The sequence below is a fragment of the Primulina tabacum genome, chromosome 17 (genome assembly GCF_025594145.1).
Source record: "Primulina tabacum isolate GXHZ01 chromosome 17, ASM2559414v2, whole genome shotgun sequence".
NCBI classification, from domain to species: domain Eukaryota; kingdom Viridiplantae; phylum Streptophyta; class Magnoliopsida; order Lamiales; family Gesneriaceae; genus Primulina; species Primulina tabacum.
This window is the reverse complement of record NC_134566.1, coordinates 32,578,234-32,595,790: the sequence shown is the minus strand read 5'-3', so window position 1 is coordinate 32,595,790 and position 17,557 is coordinate 32,578,234. Positions and strand designations below refer to the sequence as shown.

At 36.4% G+C, this 17,557-nt stretch overlaps 2 protein-coding genes across 3 annotated transcripts; both read right to left on the bottom strand.

Annotated features, from left to right (window-relative positions):
* Nucleotides 1-1,377: 1,377 nt before the first annotated feature.
* Nucleotides 1,378-11,316, bottom strand: LOC142531884 (calmodulin-binding transcription activator 2-like). 2 transcript variants are annotated; one of them, XM_075638155.1, is made up of 14 exons: nucleotides 11,099-11,316; nucleotides 10,565-10,684; nucleotides 9,665-9,780; nucleotides 9,442-9,530; nucleotides 8,772-8,814; nucleotides 7,820-7,949; nucleotides 7,508-7,615; nucleotides 7,263-7,409; nucleotides 7,110-7,168; nucleotides 5,781-6,299; nucleotides 4,780-5,462; nucleotides 3,801-4,380; nucleotides 2,797-3,120; nucleotides 1,378-1,882 (listed from the first exon to the last, which is right to left on the bottom strand). In XM_075638155.1, the coding sequence occupies exons 1-14, from the start codon at nucleotides 11,139-11,141 to the stop codon at nucleotides 1,769-1,771; spliced, it is 3,075 nt and encodes a 1,024-aa protein (XP_075494270.1). In that variant the 5' UTR covers nucleotides 11,142-11,316; the 3' UTR covers nucleotides 1,378-1,768. The 2 variants fall into 2 exon arrangements, with proteins under 2 accessions (XP_075494270.1, XP_075494269.1); XM_075638154.1 differs by having other exon boundaries at nucleotides 5,781-6,350; nucleotides 11,099-11,315.
* Nucleotides 11,317-13,169: 1,853 nt separating this feature from the next.
* On the bottom strand, nucleotides 13,170-17,445 carry LOC142531280 (uncharacterized). The gene is made up of 10 exons (XM_075637377.1): nucleotides 17,260-17,445; nucleotides 16,511-16,721; nucleotides 16,071-16,196; nucleotides 15,826-15,978; nucleotides 15,393-15,522; nucleotides 15,243-15,284; nucleotides 14,590-14,757; nucleotides 14,465-14,507; nucleotides 13,765-13,842; nucleotides 13,170-13,409 (listed from the first exon to the last, which is right to left on the bottom strand). Exons 1-10 carry the CDS (start codon nucleotides 17,328-17,330, stop codon nucleotides 13,337-13,339), a joined length of 1,095 nt encoding a protein of 364 aa, XP_075493492.1. The 5' UTR covers nucleotides 17,331-17,445; the 3' UTR covers nucleotides 13,170-13,336.
* Nucleotides 17,446-17,557: the final 112 nt, after the last annotated feature.

Here is a 17,557-nt window from a genome sequence, read left to right as displayed (position 1 = left end):
TGGCGATCGATGTTGTGGAATAGAGAAATTATTCAGAGGGGGTTGTGTTGGCGAGTAGGGAATGGTCAGAGTATTCGGACATTTGCAGACCCTTGGATCCCGACGATTCCATCCTTTCATAGCAGTTTACATCATTCTAGAGATAATCAACTTCGAGTGTCGCACTTTACTTCTGGAACGGGGACATGGAACGAGTTTATGGTTAGGCAATGCTTTCCTATACATGAGATTGATGCTATCCTCAATATTCCGCTTCACAGACAGGGCTGTGATGATATACGATTTTGGTCTGGGAGCAAGAATGGAAAATATTCGGTTAAAGATGGGTACCATTTGGAGACTGGAAGCTGGGAAACTCCACCTTTTAATTCTCGGCAGCCTCTTGGCACTTGGTGGCGGAAGATTTGGAAACTCAGATTACCACCGAAAGTTCGTATATTTATGTGGAAAGCTTCCAGAGACATTATTCCGACTGAGGTTAATTTGCTCTCTCATCATATTCCAACCCATGGGTCATGCTCGCTGTGCAATTTTCATTATGCATCTACTAGTCATTGTCTTCTTTTCTGTTTGGCTATTAAGGATATTTGGAAAAATACTTCATTTTGGTACTGTCTGAAAAAACATTGTGATGCTTCCTTTCTTGATTGTGCTTTATATGTGTCAAAGAGCTTTAACCAGGAGGAATTCAAATTGTTTGTGACACTTTGCTGGGCGATTTGGCGTGAAACTTATATTCGTAAGCACGATGTCGAGGGTAAGAGCATGAAATTTAGAGTGGATTGGGTTTATGCATTTCTAGATTGGGTTCGCAACTCTAGATTAACGTGTGCTATATCAGTGACTGCCTCACAAATCTCAGCAGATCATTTATGGAAGCCGCCTCTCCTTAACTTATTTTGACTAGATGTGGATGCGGGGTTTGATACCAGGCGTAATAAATTCAGTGTTGGAGCGATAATTAGAGATTCACGAGGAGTAACAATAGATGCCCATGCTCTTATCATATGTAATCCAGGTAGTGTCCTTGCAACTGAAATTTTGGCTATTCGTTGTGGTATGGATCTTTGTCTCCAGGTGGGAGTTTCTTCTGTTTTTTTCGAACATAAATTTATATTTTATTTATAATGTTGTGTGTCAAGTGCTAATATCATCACCTGAGGTAGTCGACGAGCTATATCGCTTTTGATCATCGAGTTATTAGATCATTTCATTTCACCAATTATATATAATTCAAAACAAGAAAATTGTCGAAGGAAAAAGAACTTCAGATTACTTGATACAAAACTCTATCTAATAAAAAAAAAATTTCAAACTTTATCTATACTAGAATTTCAATGCAAAACAAATATTTCCTCTATTTTACAGAATACAGAATAAATCAAGGACGCAAACAAACTAAAGGGAAATGCAAGCAGATATATCACTCAAATACATATGCACAAAAATATCAACACACAATCAATAAAAAAAGTAGAGGTCCAAATCTCTTGTTCCAATTGATTTTTCATCTCCCCTTCATGTATAAAGATAAGTGATACACATCCTCAAAAACAGAGGTATCATTTATCTATGTACATCAGATATGAGATGAAATACAGTGAAACAAAGAAATATGGAGCGCTACAAGTTAGCCGTTGTGCTCCTCCCTATACATATATACAAAGATAATGAAAAACAGTAGCGGATGGGTGGCCATATGCAATGGAGGAAATCTAGGTGCTCGTTCGTGGTGGACATACGCAATGGAGGTAATCTAGGTGCTCGTTCATTCGAAGGCAAGAGACATGAAACTATCATCATCCAACAGAGCCTCCAAGTCGAATAGATCCTCTTCAGGATAAATTGTATTTTCATTGTATGGAATCCTATCTGAAGCATCCTGTAACAAAAATGATCTTCCGCGATTGAATATGTAACAAAATGATTCAAAATTTTTGAAAACTAGAGAGAATAGAAGAGCTGAAGGCAAATAAAATGAAAGGTTCCAAGAAGCATCAACAAGCACCTCCTTATATCACTTCTAGGTATTTTGTTGCATAATTTGGTTTCATTTTTATGCTCCTCGCTATACATGAATGACATGCGCAAACTTAAAATTACTATACAAAATTTTAAGCACACGTCATGCATGCATATGCATAGACATAACACGAAATGACATTTGAAACAAAAGATCGGAAGCGCTTCCTTAACAATCACTTCATCCACTTCATACTTCAGGCCAAGCTACTCCGGGAATACTCTAAATTATAATAACATGTGAATGACACATGGCATGACTTCAAATATTTCTTTCAAGGAGTCAGAAAACAGGTTCATGCAGCAAAGAAATCCATGGGATAAAGAAAAGCCATCATGAGATAAGTTGCTTGCAGGGATTCAGACTTTATTCTTCAGTACTGGATTTCCGATCAATATTTATTCATAATACATCCTCAAACACCATCTTAATAATTCTTATTACTTTACAGGCTATCCAATCACGAACAAAGTGGAATTCATCCCAAAGCCTAAAGATGCTAGATATGAAAAGGTTGGGAAACCTGTCTAATTAACTTGTGAATAGAAAGAGTTTTCAAGCGCTCAACTAATTGTGGCTAGTGTTTTCATCCCAAGTGACCACAAACCAAGCATCCCCTGGATGCTATAAACAATTTTTTTTTGCATTGCACAATCTCGCACAAATTTCTAATTGCATATGTTTAAAATATAAAAGAGTCGGAAAAACAAAAGGGTGCAAACAGATATGGAACATAGTTGGGTGATAATTGGTTTAATAAAAAAAATTGATACCTTATTTTCACGAAAAACTTCAGCTGAAGTCAGCAATCTACGGTACTGAGCCCGTGCTTCAGGATAGTGAACCATGGACTTCACCCTGGCAAGTGCTTTCTGCATCCTTTCTTCAGCTTGCTTTCTTCCTTCCTTCAGGAAGTCATAATTGTCCTCATGAAGCAAGCTGACTCGTGTATTCTGCTCTTTCAACATTGCATCAGATCGGAATCCACGCAGTCCCTTCCCTTTGCGTCTCCATCGTAAAATCACCTTCTCCATGATTCCCACTGACCATATAATAGGTTTATACTTTTTCCTCACTTGATGCCCCCTTACATGAGCCTATGCCACCGAGGAAAGTCAGGTTTAGAGTAGTTGATTCCAATTAAACACAATATAAGGCAAATGGTTCATGCTTGACTATTGGATTTATATTAGACTCAGAAAAGCTGGAAAATGACGCACAGTGTTTGGTTTAATTTTGGGATTCTTAAGGGAAGAGTTCAGAGAAAATATTTTGGAATAATGTTTTAAGAAACTAAAATGTGTATTTACTTTTGCATCAGAGAAACTAAAATTTTTAATGAAGATTTCAAATTATACTATAATTGGTTGGATAAATTCATTTTAAAAAATTTAAATAGTATATTTTGGATTAAAACATAGTATAATAATGAAGTATTTTTGAAAAATGATAAAATAATTGAAAGTAATTATTATGTTGGAAGATGTGAAAAGAAGGAAAATTTGGAAAAGAAAATAAAAATTAATGATAAGTATTTTATTTTGGGAGATGAGAAATTGATTCCGAAAAATGAAAACAAACATAAGATGCTTTCTTGCAGTGACTTTTGTTTTTTCTTTCTTGCAGTGACTTTAGTTTTTTCAATGTCTCAACATTGAAACCATTTCTCATTACATTGTCGTATTTAATAGATGTGGAAAGGAATTCCGAGAAAATATTTGAACATTATTATAGAAGTTGAAAAATATTGGTTCTATAAATGAGTACAGAAAAGTACCTGGATTTTGACAATTTTCTGTCGTAGAAGCAAAAATTCTTTTCTTATTCTCCAACCACGAAACTTTTTCTGAATACGTGTGGCAGCAGCATTGGCCACACCAGCAGACTGACCTAACCTGCTTGTCTTAGTTGTTAAAAGGGAAACAGCCTTTTCATCTGGAGACAACACTTCAGATCCCTGTCTGTTAAGCTGTTTCCTCTGAAATGATTGAATGCGGTAAATTTGATGGATCCGAGCGGCTGCTTGAGTAGCATTACATACAGCAGCAAGTGAATCCTTCAGTGACAGTGCATCTGGTACATCCTTTTCAGAATCAGGAACAGCCACCCGCTCCGAAAGTGTATGTACTGCTTTCACGGCAGAAACGTTGACACTGCCTTCTTTCGGTCGATCAGTCACACCAAGAGATGATAGGTGTGCAGTCAAGGAAGTCTCAGCAAGGAAACCAGATATCCCCTTGTGTCCACTGGCAGCAGCCAACTCTGCAGGAGGTCTACCCAGTGGATATTCAGAAGAAGGATCTGTCAGCGCTCCAGGAGATGCACCCAAAGAAACTAGGGCTACAACTGTGTCCTCCCTATTAACAGCGGGAACATATTAAAGCAAAACAGAAATTTATTTTTTTAGGAAAATGAGGATTAGGAAATATCATTCTGAGGTACACTGAGCACATTACCATTTTTACAAACATTTTACTGTCTGACAATCTTCTAATCGGTATATAATTACACCAATTTTTGAATTTGTCATTTTACAAGCATTCAGACCTCGTATAACTAGAGTTTTGCACAGATTGGGAACTGTAACTGTTTTCTATGGTAGAACCAAATGTTCCCATAAATAAGCAAATGCAACAGCACAAGCCAGCTACATGAGTCTTACAATTTCACAGAGCACAAACAATCACGATCAACATAAAGTGACAGCATAAACTACTTGCAAACAAACAAAAGAAAAATAAGTTCAACCACTTAACCTGCCACAGAATGAAGCCCAATGTAGTGCTGTCCATCCATTGACATCACGAAAATCTATGCTCACCCCTGAAACTATAATTGGCCGGAGGGCCCAATTAAAACCTAGAGCAGCTGCTAAATGCAACAAACCTTGACCCATTTCATCAACAAATGTTAGCCCCTTGCCTTCCAGTACTCGTTGGAGAAGCCAACCACAAAATTTCTCTTTAAGCGGCTTTTCAAGGAGCTGTTGCCAAATCATGTTTAGCTGTGGCATGCCATTTATTAATTCCAGCTTGGCATCCATTTGCTTTTCGTTCTCCAGGGAAGAAAAGACAGCCTCAACTACACTCGGATTTTCAAAAACATCCTCCACTGAATTGACCTGGCTTTCAACAGGTCCCACGCAGAGTAACTTCTCAAACCGTTGCTGGAGATGCATTACGGTTGCATCATGTTCGCTGACATCATTATTTTCGTCTGACTCAAACCTAAATTCAAATTCTCTTATTTCACTACAAGCCAACCTGTTCGAAGAAGTTACATAGAAAGGAACCAGTCCAGGATTATGTGGAGGAGCATTGCAAGAGAGAAATCCATCTGCTAAAACCACCGCTGGCACCTCCACCTCTCCAAACATAATCGACCACCTGCATTTCGCCAATTCCTGTTTGCTTTTGAGAAAAGTTCCAGCAACCAAAACCTGCTTGGCAGTAAAACAAGATGTTAATATCATAGTGGGTGCTACTGTAAATTTGTGCCTCAAAATGACATTTTTACTGCAAATAATTCCAGCTAGTTCAAAAATAGAACAAAATTATATTGAAAACAGAAAAAGAATGATGATGTAGCATCCTTGTCAAATCGAAAACCAAAAAGTTAATCCATAAAAAAAAACAAAAAAGTGAACAAGTCTAAACCATAATTTCTAGTGGATAAAAGCAGGAGATTGGTTCTTGTATAATAAACTTTCAGTCTGCTATTAAGATTGATGTAAGAGAGAAAAACTATCACAAAATACCTCCGTCTCCGAGTTTGAATATGCCCAGTTCGGCAAAAACTCAATAATGCTAAAAAGCTGATCCTGGGAAATAGAAGGGTTTAGAGTATCTATGTATTCCTGCAATTGACCTGGCATATTGGAGTCATCCTCGCTTCCCATAAGATTCCATGAACTTCCAGTAGTTGACTTCAATTGCAGTTCATCAGCTTCTCCAAGTTCTTTATCAACCCAACGGGAAAAGCTATCAACTTTCTTCAAGCTTTCTTCTGCTTGTAATTCATTCATTATTGGCATTTTCACAGAGAATGAGTAGTTTTGGTTTCCATGGATACTCCCAACATTATCCAAATTTGAGTTTATTGCATTTCCATAATCAGCATCTGAAATCAGCATTTGAAGATTACTTTGCTCAGACTGCTTCTTATGCTCATCAGGATATGTGTAGGAATGCTCCATCTCATTCTTTTGATTTGGTGGAAGAGATTTCTCCTCAAACATAGTACTTCCAGGAACATGGGCCAAATTCAACATCAGATCCTGGTTTTCGGTTGTATTGTTCAAATGAAACGAACAGTTCTCATAGGAGGGCTGAAAAAAAGGTAAAATAAAAAATAATTCAAGAACATGATGAGGAAAGCAAATTACATTTGATACGATACACAGTGCAAATAAGGAACAAATGCATGTAGAGGTAAAAAAATATAATCAGTGGGACACATGACAACACTAGGTGTTTACGCTTTAGAAAGCTTATTTGCTGTCATTTTCAATACCGACGATACCTAGGAAGAAACTTTACAAAGAAATGAAAAGCTGAAGAGTTGATCACTGCGTGCATGTAATGCATAAGCACAAAAAAAATCAATTTTTATAGGGTGTGGTGTGTCCAACATTGTATTATCACTAAGCGAGCGATGGGATCACATCACCTAAAGATGCAGGAGAGAGCATGTTCAACGGCCTCTTCTTGCTAAAAGAGGGCCCAAGGTCATGATTGGTCAATTAGGTTAAACGATTGAGGTTGTTTTCATGTTTGAGAAACTATTCACTCAAATGCCATGATGACCAGCCTGAATCTCCAAAGAACAGGAGCAATATAAACCAACATTAAATTGAGAAGAATAAACATTTACAAGTGCATCTATTTTTGTGAGGTACGAACAAAATAATTGCAGAATTTGCATTTCAGGAAGGTTCTTCCAGACGAGAAATCTATTAATCAGACCAGGGAGACAATTAAAGATGCTTTAGCAAAAGTTTTTCATGGTGTGTCGTAAATGCCTACCTATTTACATATTTGAATAGAGGTGGTTTACCAAAGTCCAAAAACGTATAGTATATGAATACCTGCCAATTGGCTTGGATAGGCAGAGAACACCCAGATACCTGCTCATCAACATCTTCACCTGTCCAAAACGTGCACTAATCAAACTACAGCACTTGGAATTGTTTTCGTACACACTTGATGAATACAGTTAAACTAGTTATACACCACCAAACCTGTGATACGGAGTCCGTAAACCTGTTGCCAAGATGCCAAATCAGGTATTGCTTGAGATCCAGATGTAAAACTGCCTCCACTAAATTCTCCCTCCCTAGTCCCCTGGGAAAGTAACTTGTAATTTGCGGCAGCAAATTGCTGATTTCCTTTTAACAGAATATTTGCTACAAATTTAGCATTTGGCTTGCTGACAATGGATGAGAACGAAAAGCGCATAATATGTATGATATAAACAACCAGATACCTGGATGTTGTAGCAGATCATTAAAGCTTGAAAGACCAGAATGGCTGTCATCTGTCAATAGTGACTCTGCATATGAATGAAATCTGGAACTTGCCTGGTGATTATCCTCTGTAGTAGATTATATATTGCATATGGGTCCATAAGAACAACAAGGAACAATTAGTCGGTGAGCAGTTGTAGATATCACTCTCAATCACAACCAAACAGCACAATTAGTTGATGAGCAGTTGTCAGTATCAATCTCAATGAGAATCAGAGAGTGATTACTCAAAACGACTCCCAGGACACAATAGAGTGGGGCAGTATAACTACCGGATTCGGCATTTTCAAATGCTGAGGAAATGGTGCTGGAGGGGCTTGTTCCACGAAATGACATTCCATTTTCAGAATAGGATGTCTCTGTCTCTATGCTTCTAGCATAGCTGCTAGTTGTCTTATTACCCTGAAGAAGGAAAAGACAGAAGACCCCAAAATTTAAGTAACCACCCAACTTTGCAGCTACAATGTCTTAGGGTTCAACAAATTAAATGCTTCATATCAAGCCATCAAGTTCAAAATGTTAATGGGAGATTATTTACACCTTTAAAATCTAAATCCATGCAATTTACTGATGCTTTCTTTGTAATGGTTAAGGGCTTCAAGAGAAATTTGTAAATTATTTGTTCGATGGTAATGTAATTTCCACATTTTGGATGATATTAACAAATTCAGAAATCACAATTGATATGACCAAAATTGTGACAAATGTTGGATATGAATGTATTGTGTTTTATTAAGGAGGGAATGATTCCTACAATGTTTGCCCCATTAAATAGAAGTTTCAGTTTCGTTCAGTATATCCTAACCACATAATTTATTTGTTGTGATGTCACTTTGTTCAACATCGTATTACTGTTTTTTATTAGTTGTCAAGATGGAAGGTAAAAAGGATGTGAAGCAGTGCTGTTCTCTTCATCAGGTCTGCAGATACAGGAATAATCTCACAAAAGGAAGCTGCACAAAGGTTTTTGAAAGCTTCTTCTACATTAATTTGTGGCCATAAGTATGGTGCGAAATTGAACACAGAAGAATGAACAAACATCTAATTTGCCACATGAAGTGAGGATGTTTGGTAGAAATCACACATATTGAAAATACAAGACTCAAGAGTAGGTGGATTTGAAGTGTTTGCAAATTGATGATCATATAGTATTTGAGGAAAACACTTAAGACGGAATACATTACTGTTTAAAGATTATAAAATAAGAAGCAAATAGAGCCTAACCTTAACTTCCAGATAATGGACAAAAACTATGTGCATGAGATCCCTGCACCACCATAAAACTTGGTAAGAATCGATGATTAAAATTTTCACGAAGTTTGAAAGGACTAGGTGTGGCTTACACTACCATCAAAACTAAAATGAAGAAGAGACAAAAATCTCTGCAGAATCACTTTTTACTATAAGAAAAACAAATAAGGTGCCAAGGAACTAATTGAAGTTTCATGGCAACTCATAAACAGATCTAGATTCATTTGATCAAAGACTATTTTTTCCTTAGTAAGGGCTATTTTGTTATTACCCTTATTCTGAGATTAATAAAGCTTGTGAGAACTCGTGTACCTTCAAGGGTTCAGTCTATGATAATTTTAAAAAAATAGCAAGGCAATTTTTCAATGATAAAAAATATTAGGAAATATTGCAGGATTTAAAATTAAACAATTCAAGAGGTTGTAATAAATGTCTCATAGTTAAGATTGGAAAGCAAATGTTGCAATTGGTTTTGAAGCAAACGTTGGCTGGATAAAAAGTGGGGAAAAAAAAACCAAGGACAAAATTTGTGGCACAATCTATGAGAAAAAGGCTAGGAACCCTCTGACATAAGCAAATACCACCAGAGTTTGTGAGATCGATCATGAAAGTTAGTTTGAAGTATTTAAAATTTAAGACTTACTGTTCAAGCAACCAGTAGCTTCGCCTCTGAAAATTTTCGTTATCTTCTCCATGGGCGTAGTAGCAGTGTAACATATCAACACTTCCAACCTGAAGTTGGGAATATCCAGAAAGATATAAAGTTTTTCATTTACTTGACCAACCGTATATGTGTTTCAAAACAGTCATAAACTTGTCTGGATAGGCCAGGTATACTAAAACAAAATGGTCATCTATCTCTGTACCTTCAGTTTTTCATGGGCTTCCTTAACAGTTTTCCCGTCTTTCTTCTTTCTCCAGTTGTGGCCATCCTTCCGGAAGTACCTTAATACCTTCCGATCAAAAAGAAAAACAGAACCGCCTGACAAGAATCATGCATCAAGGTAAATAAATGTTTGTCTATTGATTCTAAAATGAAAATTGAACAAAATATTAAATACATTACACAAAAAAAGAAAAATGATGAAAAGAAAAGCAAATTTATTAAACAAAATAGAAGCTTGGCTACAAGAATCTATTTTATGTTCTTAATCTTCCATGCAACACGTAAAACAGAGACACGAAGTACAAAAGCAGTAGCACCAGTTGTCAAGTATATTCTTAAAGCACTTAATAAATCAAATCGATTTCACACATCTTAACATTATCTGGAAGCAGTAGTCAAAATCTTACATCAGATAAGAAAAACTATTTTTTGGGGCAAAAGTAAACTGCCTAAAAGAGGACTTGTCCATTTTGGTACCTCTCAGTAAATTCTTCATGATAAGCATTGTCAATAATTGTGCACCTCTAATGTAAAGCAAAATAAAGTCTTCAGTAATAATAATTGGGGATCACAGAAGGTAATAATTTTTTTTACTGAAGTATAAGAAGAATCTCACAATTGATGATTATTACTGCAGTATAAGAAGACTCTCACAATTGATGTTAGGACTTTCTATCGGTGAACTGTGCCAATAAGATTTGTCATGCCCCTTCAAAATACAAAAGGGCCATTCTTAGCTTTCTTGTTGTGTAAGGGAAAAAAAAATAAAAAAATTCCATAATCAATGTGTATCCATATGCTTATAAAGATAGTACTCTGGTAGCTTCATTCACATAAACAAATGAAAGTAAGTTTTATGCGGATAGATAAAAAGACTTACTAATTGGCTTATTTGGAGGCTGTGGAGAAACTTTAAATTTTTCATAGCATCCCAAGATTTCACAAATCTCAGCAGGTCTCAGCCACCGGTGTCGGGCTTCTGACAATATCTGCTGAACATCTGCATATCAAAGCAAAAAAATCACGTGCTTCTCAACTACCAATTACCACAAATCCACAATACACCAAAGAAATGTTTGATGGAGCACACCAGTAATGTTGCAACATCTTATAGTACTCTTTTTCAAGCCATACAAGAATCCCACATATATATTACGCTGTTTTTCAGGTGTTAAACAGTCCCGAGCATCAGAACTGGATCTAATTGTTAATGTGTAGTGACATGATTTCGAAACATTCCCAAAGATTTAATCGTATAACAAAACCCTTTTTCCTATCATCTAAGATAAATTTAATCACCCGTCGCCCCTATAATCCACTTCAAACTTTCCACTAACACCACTTTTCGACCAACATACAGAAGCTACTCTCCCCAAAAAAACAAAAAAAAAAGTCTGGTCTTAGGTAATCTTACCTAACCGGTGCCCTAGACTGTACGGCGATCCGATTTCAGCCATCGATGAGTTGATCGCAATGGTCCAGATGAATCAGGTGAGCTGTATTTATAGTTCCACGCGCAAACGGTGAGAAGAAAGTGGAAACGCGTAGGGACGGAGAAGGGAGGAATGAGCCAAAGGCTGTTTCGACTTTGATCAGATTTTGTACGTTCACACTTCTCAGTTCTCAGTCCTTGAGCTCGGCCGCTAATCATTGAACCACACGTGGCAACTTAACAAAATACAAATTATTAGAGTTAAATATGTCGTGGATTTTCTTAAATAGCTTTGTTCCTACATTTATTTTTATTAAAAAAAATTTCTGAGTTTAATATAATTAGTATGATTTATATTATAAAATATGGTTATACTATGATTATAAAAATTTATGAGGATAAATATGATAAATTATCAAAATTTACTGAATAAAAAAATGCTAAGTAGTTTGTCTATGTTAAACCAAGTATTATTTATATTACTAATGCACTGACGTACGCGTTGCGTGTTTGTATAATATTTTTTGTAATTTATTTGGTTTATATTTAAATGAGGATTAAAATATAATTATAAGAAATAGTGATTAATTATACTGTAATTTTGATATATGAATTTAAAAATAAATATTAAAAAGAAAGAAGAAAAAAAGAGTAAAGTGGGAGTTGAACCTACAACTTGAAGTTTAAGATACAAAGGCTCTATCCATTAAACTACATGTGACTTGCATTGAAGTTTTAGCACTTCGGTCATTTCATTCTAGTCCATTCCAAGACGGCTGAGAAATCATTAATATTCCATAAAAAAACGAAAGTTATAGTAAACACACCTGGTTTAGCCTGGAACTTTGTTGCGACAGCTGCCATTGCGTGCTGCAATGACGAACCACGAGTTGCAGTCAAGGATGTGCATTAAGGTTGTTGATGGCATGTTTCCTAAATCATATTGGAGAAGACATGCTTGGAATTGAGCTATCATGTGATATTCTGCAGTAAACTTGATACTTGATAGTGCTGTAGGCAGTTGAAGAATAATTGGTCTTGCCTCTGAGTACTCCGTGGAAATTTTTGTTTTTTTTTTTAAAAAAGAAAAAATTAGCAGCAGATAATTGTTTCTTTTTAAGAACATGCATGTGACTTCTGTTCGTAAAGAATGACTGCTACTGTATTTGTCATCAAATGTTAAAACTTCAACTACATATATGTGCTTGAATTTTTTCAGAAATCTTCAGTTCACTCAAAAACCTGGTCAAGTATCTGATGACGTGAGTATCATGTTGCAGGAAGAGTAGTTGATGGAAGAGAACTTGCTGTTCAGTTCGCAACATACGGACCAAATGCGCAACGAACGTAAGATATTTGTTTTCTATCCTCTCCTATTTTCCCATGCAAAGGTTGTGATGTTCTATCATTAATGTTCCCTCGTGTATTTTTGGACTTTACTCTCAATGTTTGAAGAGTTTATTAAATTTTGATGGTGCATCCTTGTAGCGCTGCACATTGTTTCTCGTTCTGCAAATGCAGGATTGTTGAAAAGGTTTCAAAACATCATGGTGGATCGAGTAGCAGGAGCCCTCCGAGAACGTGAAATTTCAACATTTTTTTTAGAGCTGATTATTTTGAAGAAAAGACTGGAGTGAACGTCTCTTGCTGGAGCATTCTTTTATGTAACTTTTGGATTTGATGCTGCCTGCTGCCCGTTGTTAAGAGAAAATCTTCCCAATATCATATGCCGCAATTTAACCATGTCTGGTTGTGTCTCAGTTGCCGAGATGATTATTACGGGAACACAGATTATAGGAGGGGGAGCAGAAGCAGTAGTTTCGACAGGTATGATGAGCGTGACAAGTATCCTGAAAGGGAGCAAGCTCGTAACAGGAGCGGGAATCGAGACGTAATTCCAGATTACGATAGGGATCATGGCAGGAGACGATGTGATGACGCATGTTGAAGCCGGAGCATATTACTTGAAAGGTTTCCTAGGCATATTGAATTTTCATTCTATGCTGCTGTTGTTTATTGAAATTGTTCTCTTTGAAAAGTGATAGTCTTGCTCGAAAAACTCATTGTCCGATCCATTAAGTTCTAAAGTTTGGAGGAAAGTCAAGTACACATTACATTATGTTCATCCGAACGTGTCTTCCGCGTTCATCCTCTAGTTTCATACATGGTAATCAAAATATTAAACATTATGTATAAATTGTACTTAAAACGCACTTATCTTCAACTTACAGTGAGCACGTCAGCTTCTTGAGGGATCTCTTCATATGTCCCTGATTCTTCGTTATACGAATACCTGCGTGCAAACATGTTGCTAGTGATGAATACTTCAAGTAAATGTTTACTAGAAGACCTAAAAATAGAGCTGAATATCGTTTTCCTAAGTTACAAATACACATGCAAGTCAAATTTGAGCATAAAAAGCAAAACCTGGATCAATATGCTTGCATAGCACAGTTTTTTATTTTAATTATATAGTACAGAAGATCATGGCATCCGTACGTAGAACACAAAATCTTCTTAAAATATGACTGTAGTGAACATTACAAGGCTGGCACTTTAAAGCCTCTGCCGTCATAGCACAGCAAAAGGCTAGCACACGAACCAGTGGCGACATAGAAGCCAAAAAAAGGAGATATTGTCACACTTACCATTTTCCCGATACAGCACTGCAATAATACCCTGAAGATGGATCATAATAATAACCAGAACTGCTGCTGTAATAATATCTGCATATATGAGAAATCGTGAAAACAAGGCTAAAAGCACAAAAGGATCTCCGTATTACAACACAATTTCAAGCCACTAATTATGAAGTTGGAAATCGGAATAGGGGAATTCTTAATGACTCCCAGGATATAGAATTATGGGTATGGTACACATCGTGATATATCTTGTGGGCAGTTGGCAAATGGAATGCGCAAAGATTTTACTGTTTCTTCGTGATCCAACACAACTTATCCCGGTACTTGTATGTCATCTTGAGTAGACCGAGTAACATATACTGTCCATCTGTACATAATAAAATGATGTGGAAGCCAAATTGATTCTTTTTCTTTGACTTGGGACCCCATGAAAATAAATAAATTGATTGTGGGAAAAAATTTCAATAAAACCCCCCATGTTTGCTAACTAACATATTAAGGAATAATAAGCGCCATCATTAATCGACTAAGCATTCCTTTTGAATAAAGCCCCTACTTAAGCTCGCATAAGGAAACAGCTATGGTTTAACAACTAGACAAGTAACTAAAATTTTCCAATTTATTTAAAGATGTGATATCATGCAGGCTGCAGACAATCAACAAATTACAAGTGCCAAGATAAATAGTTTTAAAGATGCAGACATACCCGGAAGACTCGTCATATACATAATCATTTTGCAGGTCTCCGCCTGCAATCCAGACAAGCAATGAGCAACAAAATACAGCTCGATTTCTCAGCTATGTGCTTCAAGAAATGAATCATTAGCATACTCTCAGACGACTGAACAGAAACTGATGCACTTCCTGCAGAGGCTGGATTTTCAGCAACAGCAGTTCCATTATCATCCGCAAACATGTCAAAAAGGTCATCAGATTTATCCCGGCCCATGTCTACTGAAACTCCATTCCTCCTTGCCACAGCTAACTTCTCGTATCCCTCTGGAAATAGTTAACAGGGTATAATAGAGGTCAATTCCATATGTAGCTGACGAACACACAAATTCCATTGGAAAAGCTGAAGTCACTACGAATGCCAATAACACCCGAAAAGTCAATAATTAATAAAAGAAGTTGCTTTAATCAAAAAAATCCTTCTTAATTACTAGAATATCAACCCTAGAGTATATAAGTTAACGTCCAATTGTCATTTTATGTTTTTCTGTCTTTTAATGGGGAAATAAACAAATTTTCTTTGAATATATTTTCTTGGGGAGGTATCAGGGGGTTTGAACCTCGCGCATAAAAAATTAAGATAAAACATCTCTTCTTAAAATTAAAGAAATAAACAACCTGAAATATCACCCCAATCATAACTGGAAACCGAGCAAATCTATGAAAAAGGAATACATCCAGCTAAATCTTAATTTAGAGGGGAACTCTTTCCATGAAACTTGCATCTAAATGCGTTGAGTAACAATATATACCTGCTTCCCGCTGGAAACTTTCTTGTTTTTCCTCGTACACATCTGCAATAACAAAGGGGCCAGCAATCACATATAACTATGAATAACAATGGAATCTGCATGTATCTCACAATAAATATTCTATAAGAAAATTTGAAGAGCAAAATTAACTGTAATCTCCATTATCCATCAATTTAGCAGCATCTTCAGTCAGCTGATCAAACAGCTGTTTAGTTTCTGCAGACATTTTCAGCTTCTTATCAGTTGGGGTCCCCTTTAATCTCCTCAAACCTCGCAGAACCTATCAAGAATATATGGCTGATATTGAGCTTAAGAAAAAACATTCAATGACTTTAAACACAATTAAACTCAACCACAACATTATGTATTTTTCACTAAATTCCAAATCTCTCATTCTAAGAAATGATATGAACAAAAAAAATTAAAAAAAAGGCATCTCCATTGTCATGCTATCTGTACAACTTATTATCTGGAAAGGAATAACACTCATGAGTTTATGTTCAAGTTATGCCTCATGATCTGCTACCTATCCATAGCATAATAGGTTATCAATGAAAAACAAGGAATGGTGATAAAAGTTCACCGTTTCTCCAGGCTCAAGAACATCAGCAATTCGCCTATTTATTTCTGCGAGCTCATCTGTTGAAAGGTCACGAGGTTTATCATCATTACTTTCTGGAATAGATGCCTTTCCAGTATATTTTTCGTAAACGTCAACGCTATCAAGCCATGCATCCTGCAAATATTTACACAAAAACCATAAGCAACCAGATGATTGAATATGATAAGTTATTGCCTTGATTTCAGTAGTTTTAATAAGAACATTACCTTGATCTCATTCTGATCTATGTATTCAACATAATTTCCGTTTTCATCAAAGTATCCATCTTCTCTCTCTTTCTCCAGGTTAAAAGGCTCTATCGATACTCCTTCATCAACAAATGTTTCATTGTCCTGCCAAAAATGACTTCCTGTCATTCACACATTTTCTGATGCCAATGACAATTATGAAAACCAAAATTAATCTAGAAGATCTTGTGTGGGACGGGTACATATTATTGGCGTGAATAGTCAAGAGGTAAATGCATGGTAAAAATAGTTAATAAGAGCTTAATAGATGAAAGAGAGTGAGCAAATTCAGCAACCACAAGATTTAAAAAGCCAAATGCAATACTTCGGTATAAGATTAAATGAAGACTGCCAGGATTGTCGGGGTGCTAGTAAGCACAACACTAGGTAATACTCAATAAAAAAATTGAAAAGCATACCTTGTATTGGACTTCAGCTTTTCTTATGTCAGGCACTAAATCATTGTTTTCATCGTGGAGAAGCTCAGCATTAATTTTAGTTCGCCGCATTGCGCGATCTTTGGCAGCAAGGCGGGCCTCTTTTCCACTAGGAACATCTTCAATAGCCGAATCTATCACATAATCTCCCTGCTTAATCTTCTTACCCTTTGGAAACCTCACTCTTTTCTCCCTGAACAATTTAACACCAACAAAAAAACACAAAAAATTTACCAGAATCTGAAAAGAGAACAGAGAAACAATGGTTGAAAATCAAAAGAAAGATCAGCGAACATCACAATAGTAAATAAACAATCAAATAGCTACTATCAAGCGTCCCAGTCAACTAAACTCTCGTTTCGGAACAGGACCGGGACCAACAAAACTCAGCATATCATACAAAGATCGTATATTTGTCACTAATCCATGCAAAGAAGAGGTTCACACAGCGGGCCCAGCAAGAGCAGCCCCAAACGGAAAAAACACTTCAAGATTCACACAACAAAAACTGAAACACCTCACTTTACCCCGCGTAGATTCTGCCAAACCTAGGAAACAAATAACCCTAACGCCAAATCAGGGCTGAAAACTCTTTTACACGCTATAAGAAAGAGAAAAATTCTGTTACCCCAACTCGAACCGCGACCGTTTAATTGTGAATCTAAAAACACAACCTTGACGCACATATATAAATGTGGATACACCGCATAGAAAGGTAGGGAGTTGATTACGCTGGTTTCTCGGATTCATCGTCTTCCACAAACGAACGCTTCAGGCTGCCGCGAGACGAGCCCTCGGCCATTTTTCTTCCAGAGAGAGGGATTTCAATGCTTAATTTTTACGAAGATTCTACAGATACTTCACACACATATATACCTCTGTCTGTGTGTGATTCTTTTCTGGTACACATTCGAATCCGAGTAAATGCAAACACTTTACAAATATTTAGTTTTCGTAAAAAATAAAAATTTGCACCCGGAAAATTTATATATCACATATTATTTCTATATTGATTAATTTATAAACTTA

Excerpts from the sequence above, each read along its gene's own strand:
- LOC142531280 (XM_075637377.1), bottom strand. The coding sequence starts at position 17,330 with ATGGCCGAGGGCTCGTCTCGCGGCAGCCTGAAGCGTTCGTTTGTGGAA. Across the intron at positions 13,843-14,464 it reads GTATATGACGAGTCTTCCGG|ATATTATTACAGCAGCAGTT; the intron begins GTATGTCTGCAT and ends TCATATATGCAG. Across the intron at positions 13,410-13,764 it reads AGTGCTGTATCGGGAAAATG|GTATTCGTATAACGAAGAAT; the intron begins GTAAGTGTGACA and ends GTTTGCACGCAG.
- LOC142531884 (XM_075638154.1), bottom strand. The coding sequence starts at position 11,141 with ATGGCTGAAATCGGATCGCCGTACAGTCTAGGGCACCGGTTAG. Across the intron at positions 7,410-7,507 it reads TGATCTGCTACAACATCCAG|GAAATCAGCAATTTGCTGCC; the intron begins GTATCTGGTTGT and ends TTCTGTTAAAAG. Across the intron at positions 6,351-7,109 it reads CTATCCAAGCCAATTGGCAG|CCCTCCTATGAGAACTGTTC; the intron begins GTATTCATATAC and ends CCTTTTTTTCAG.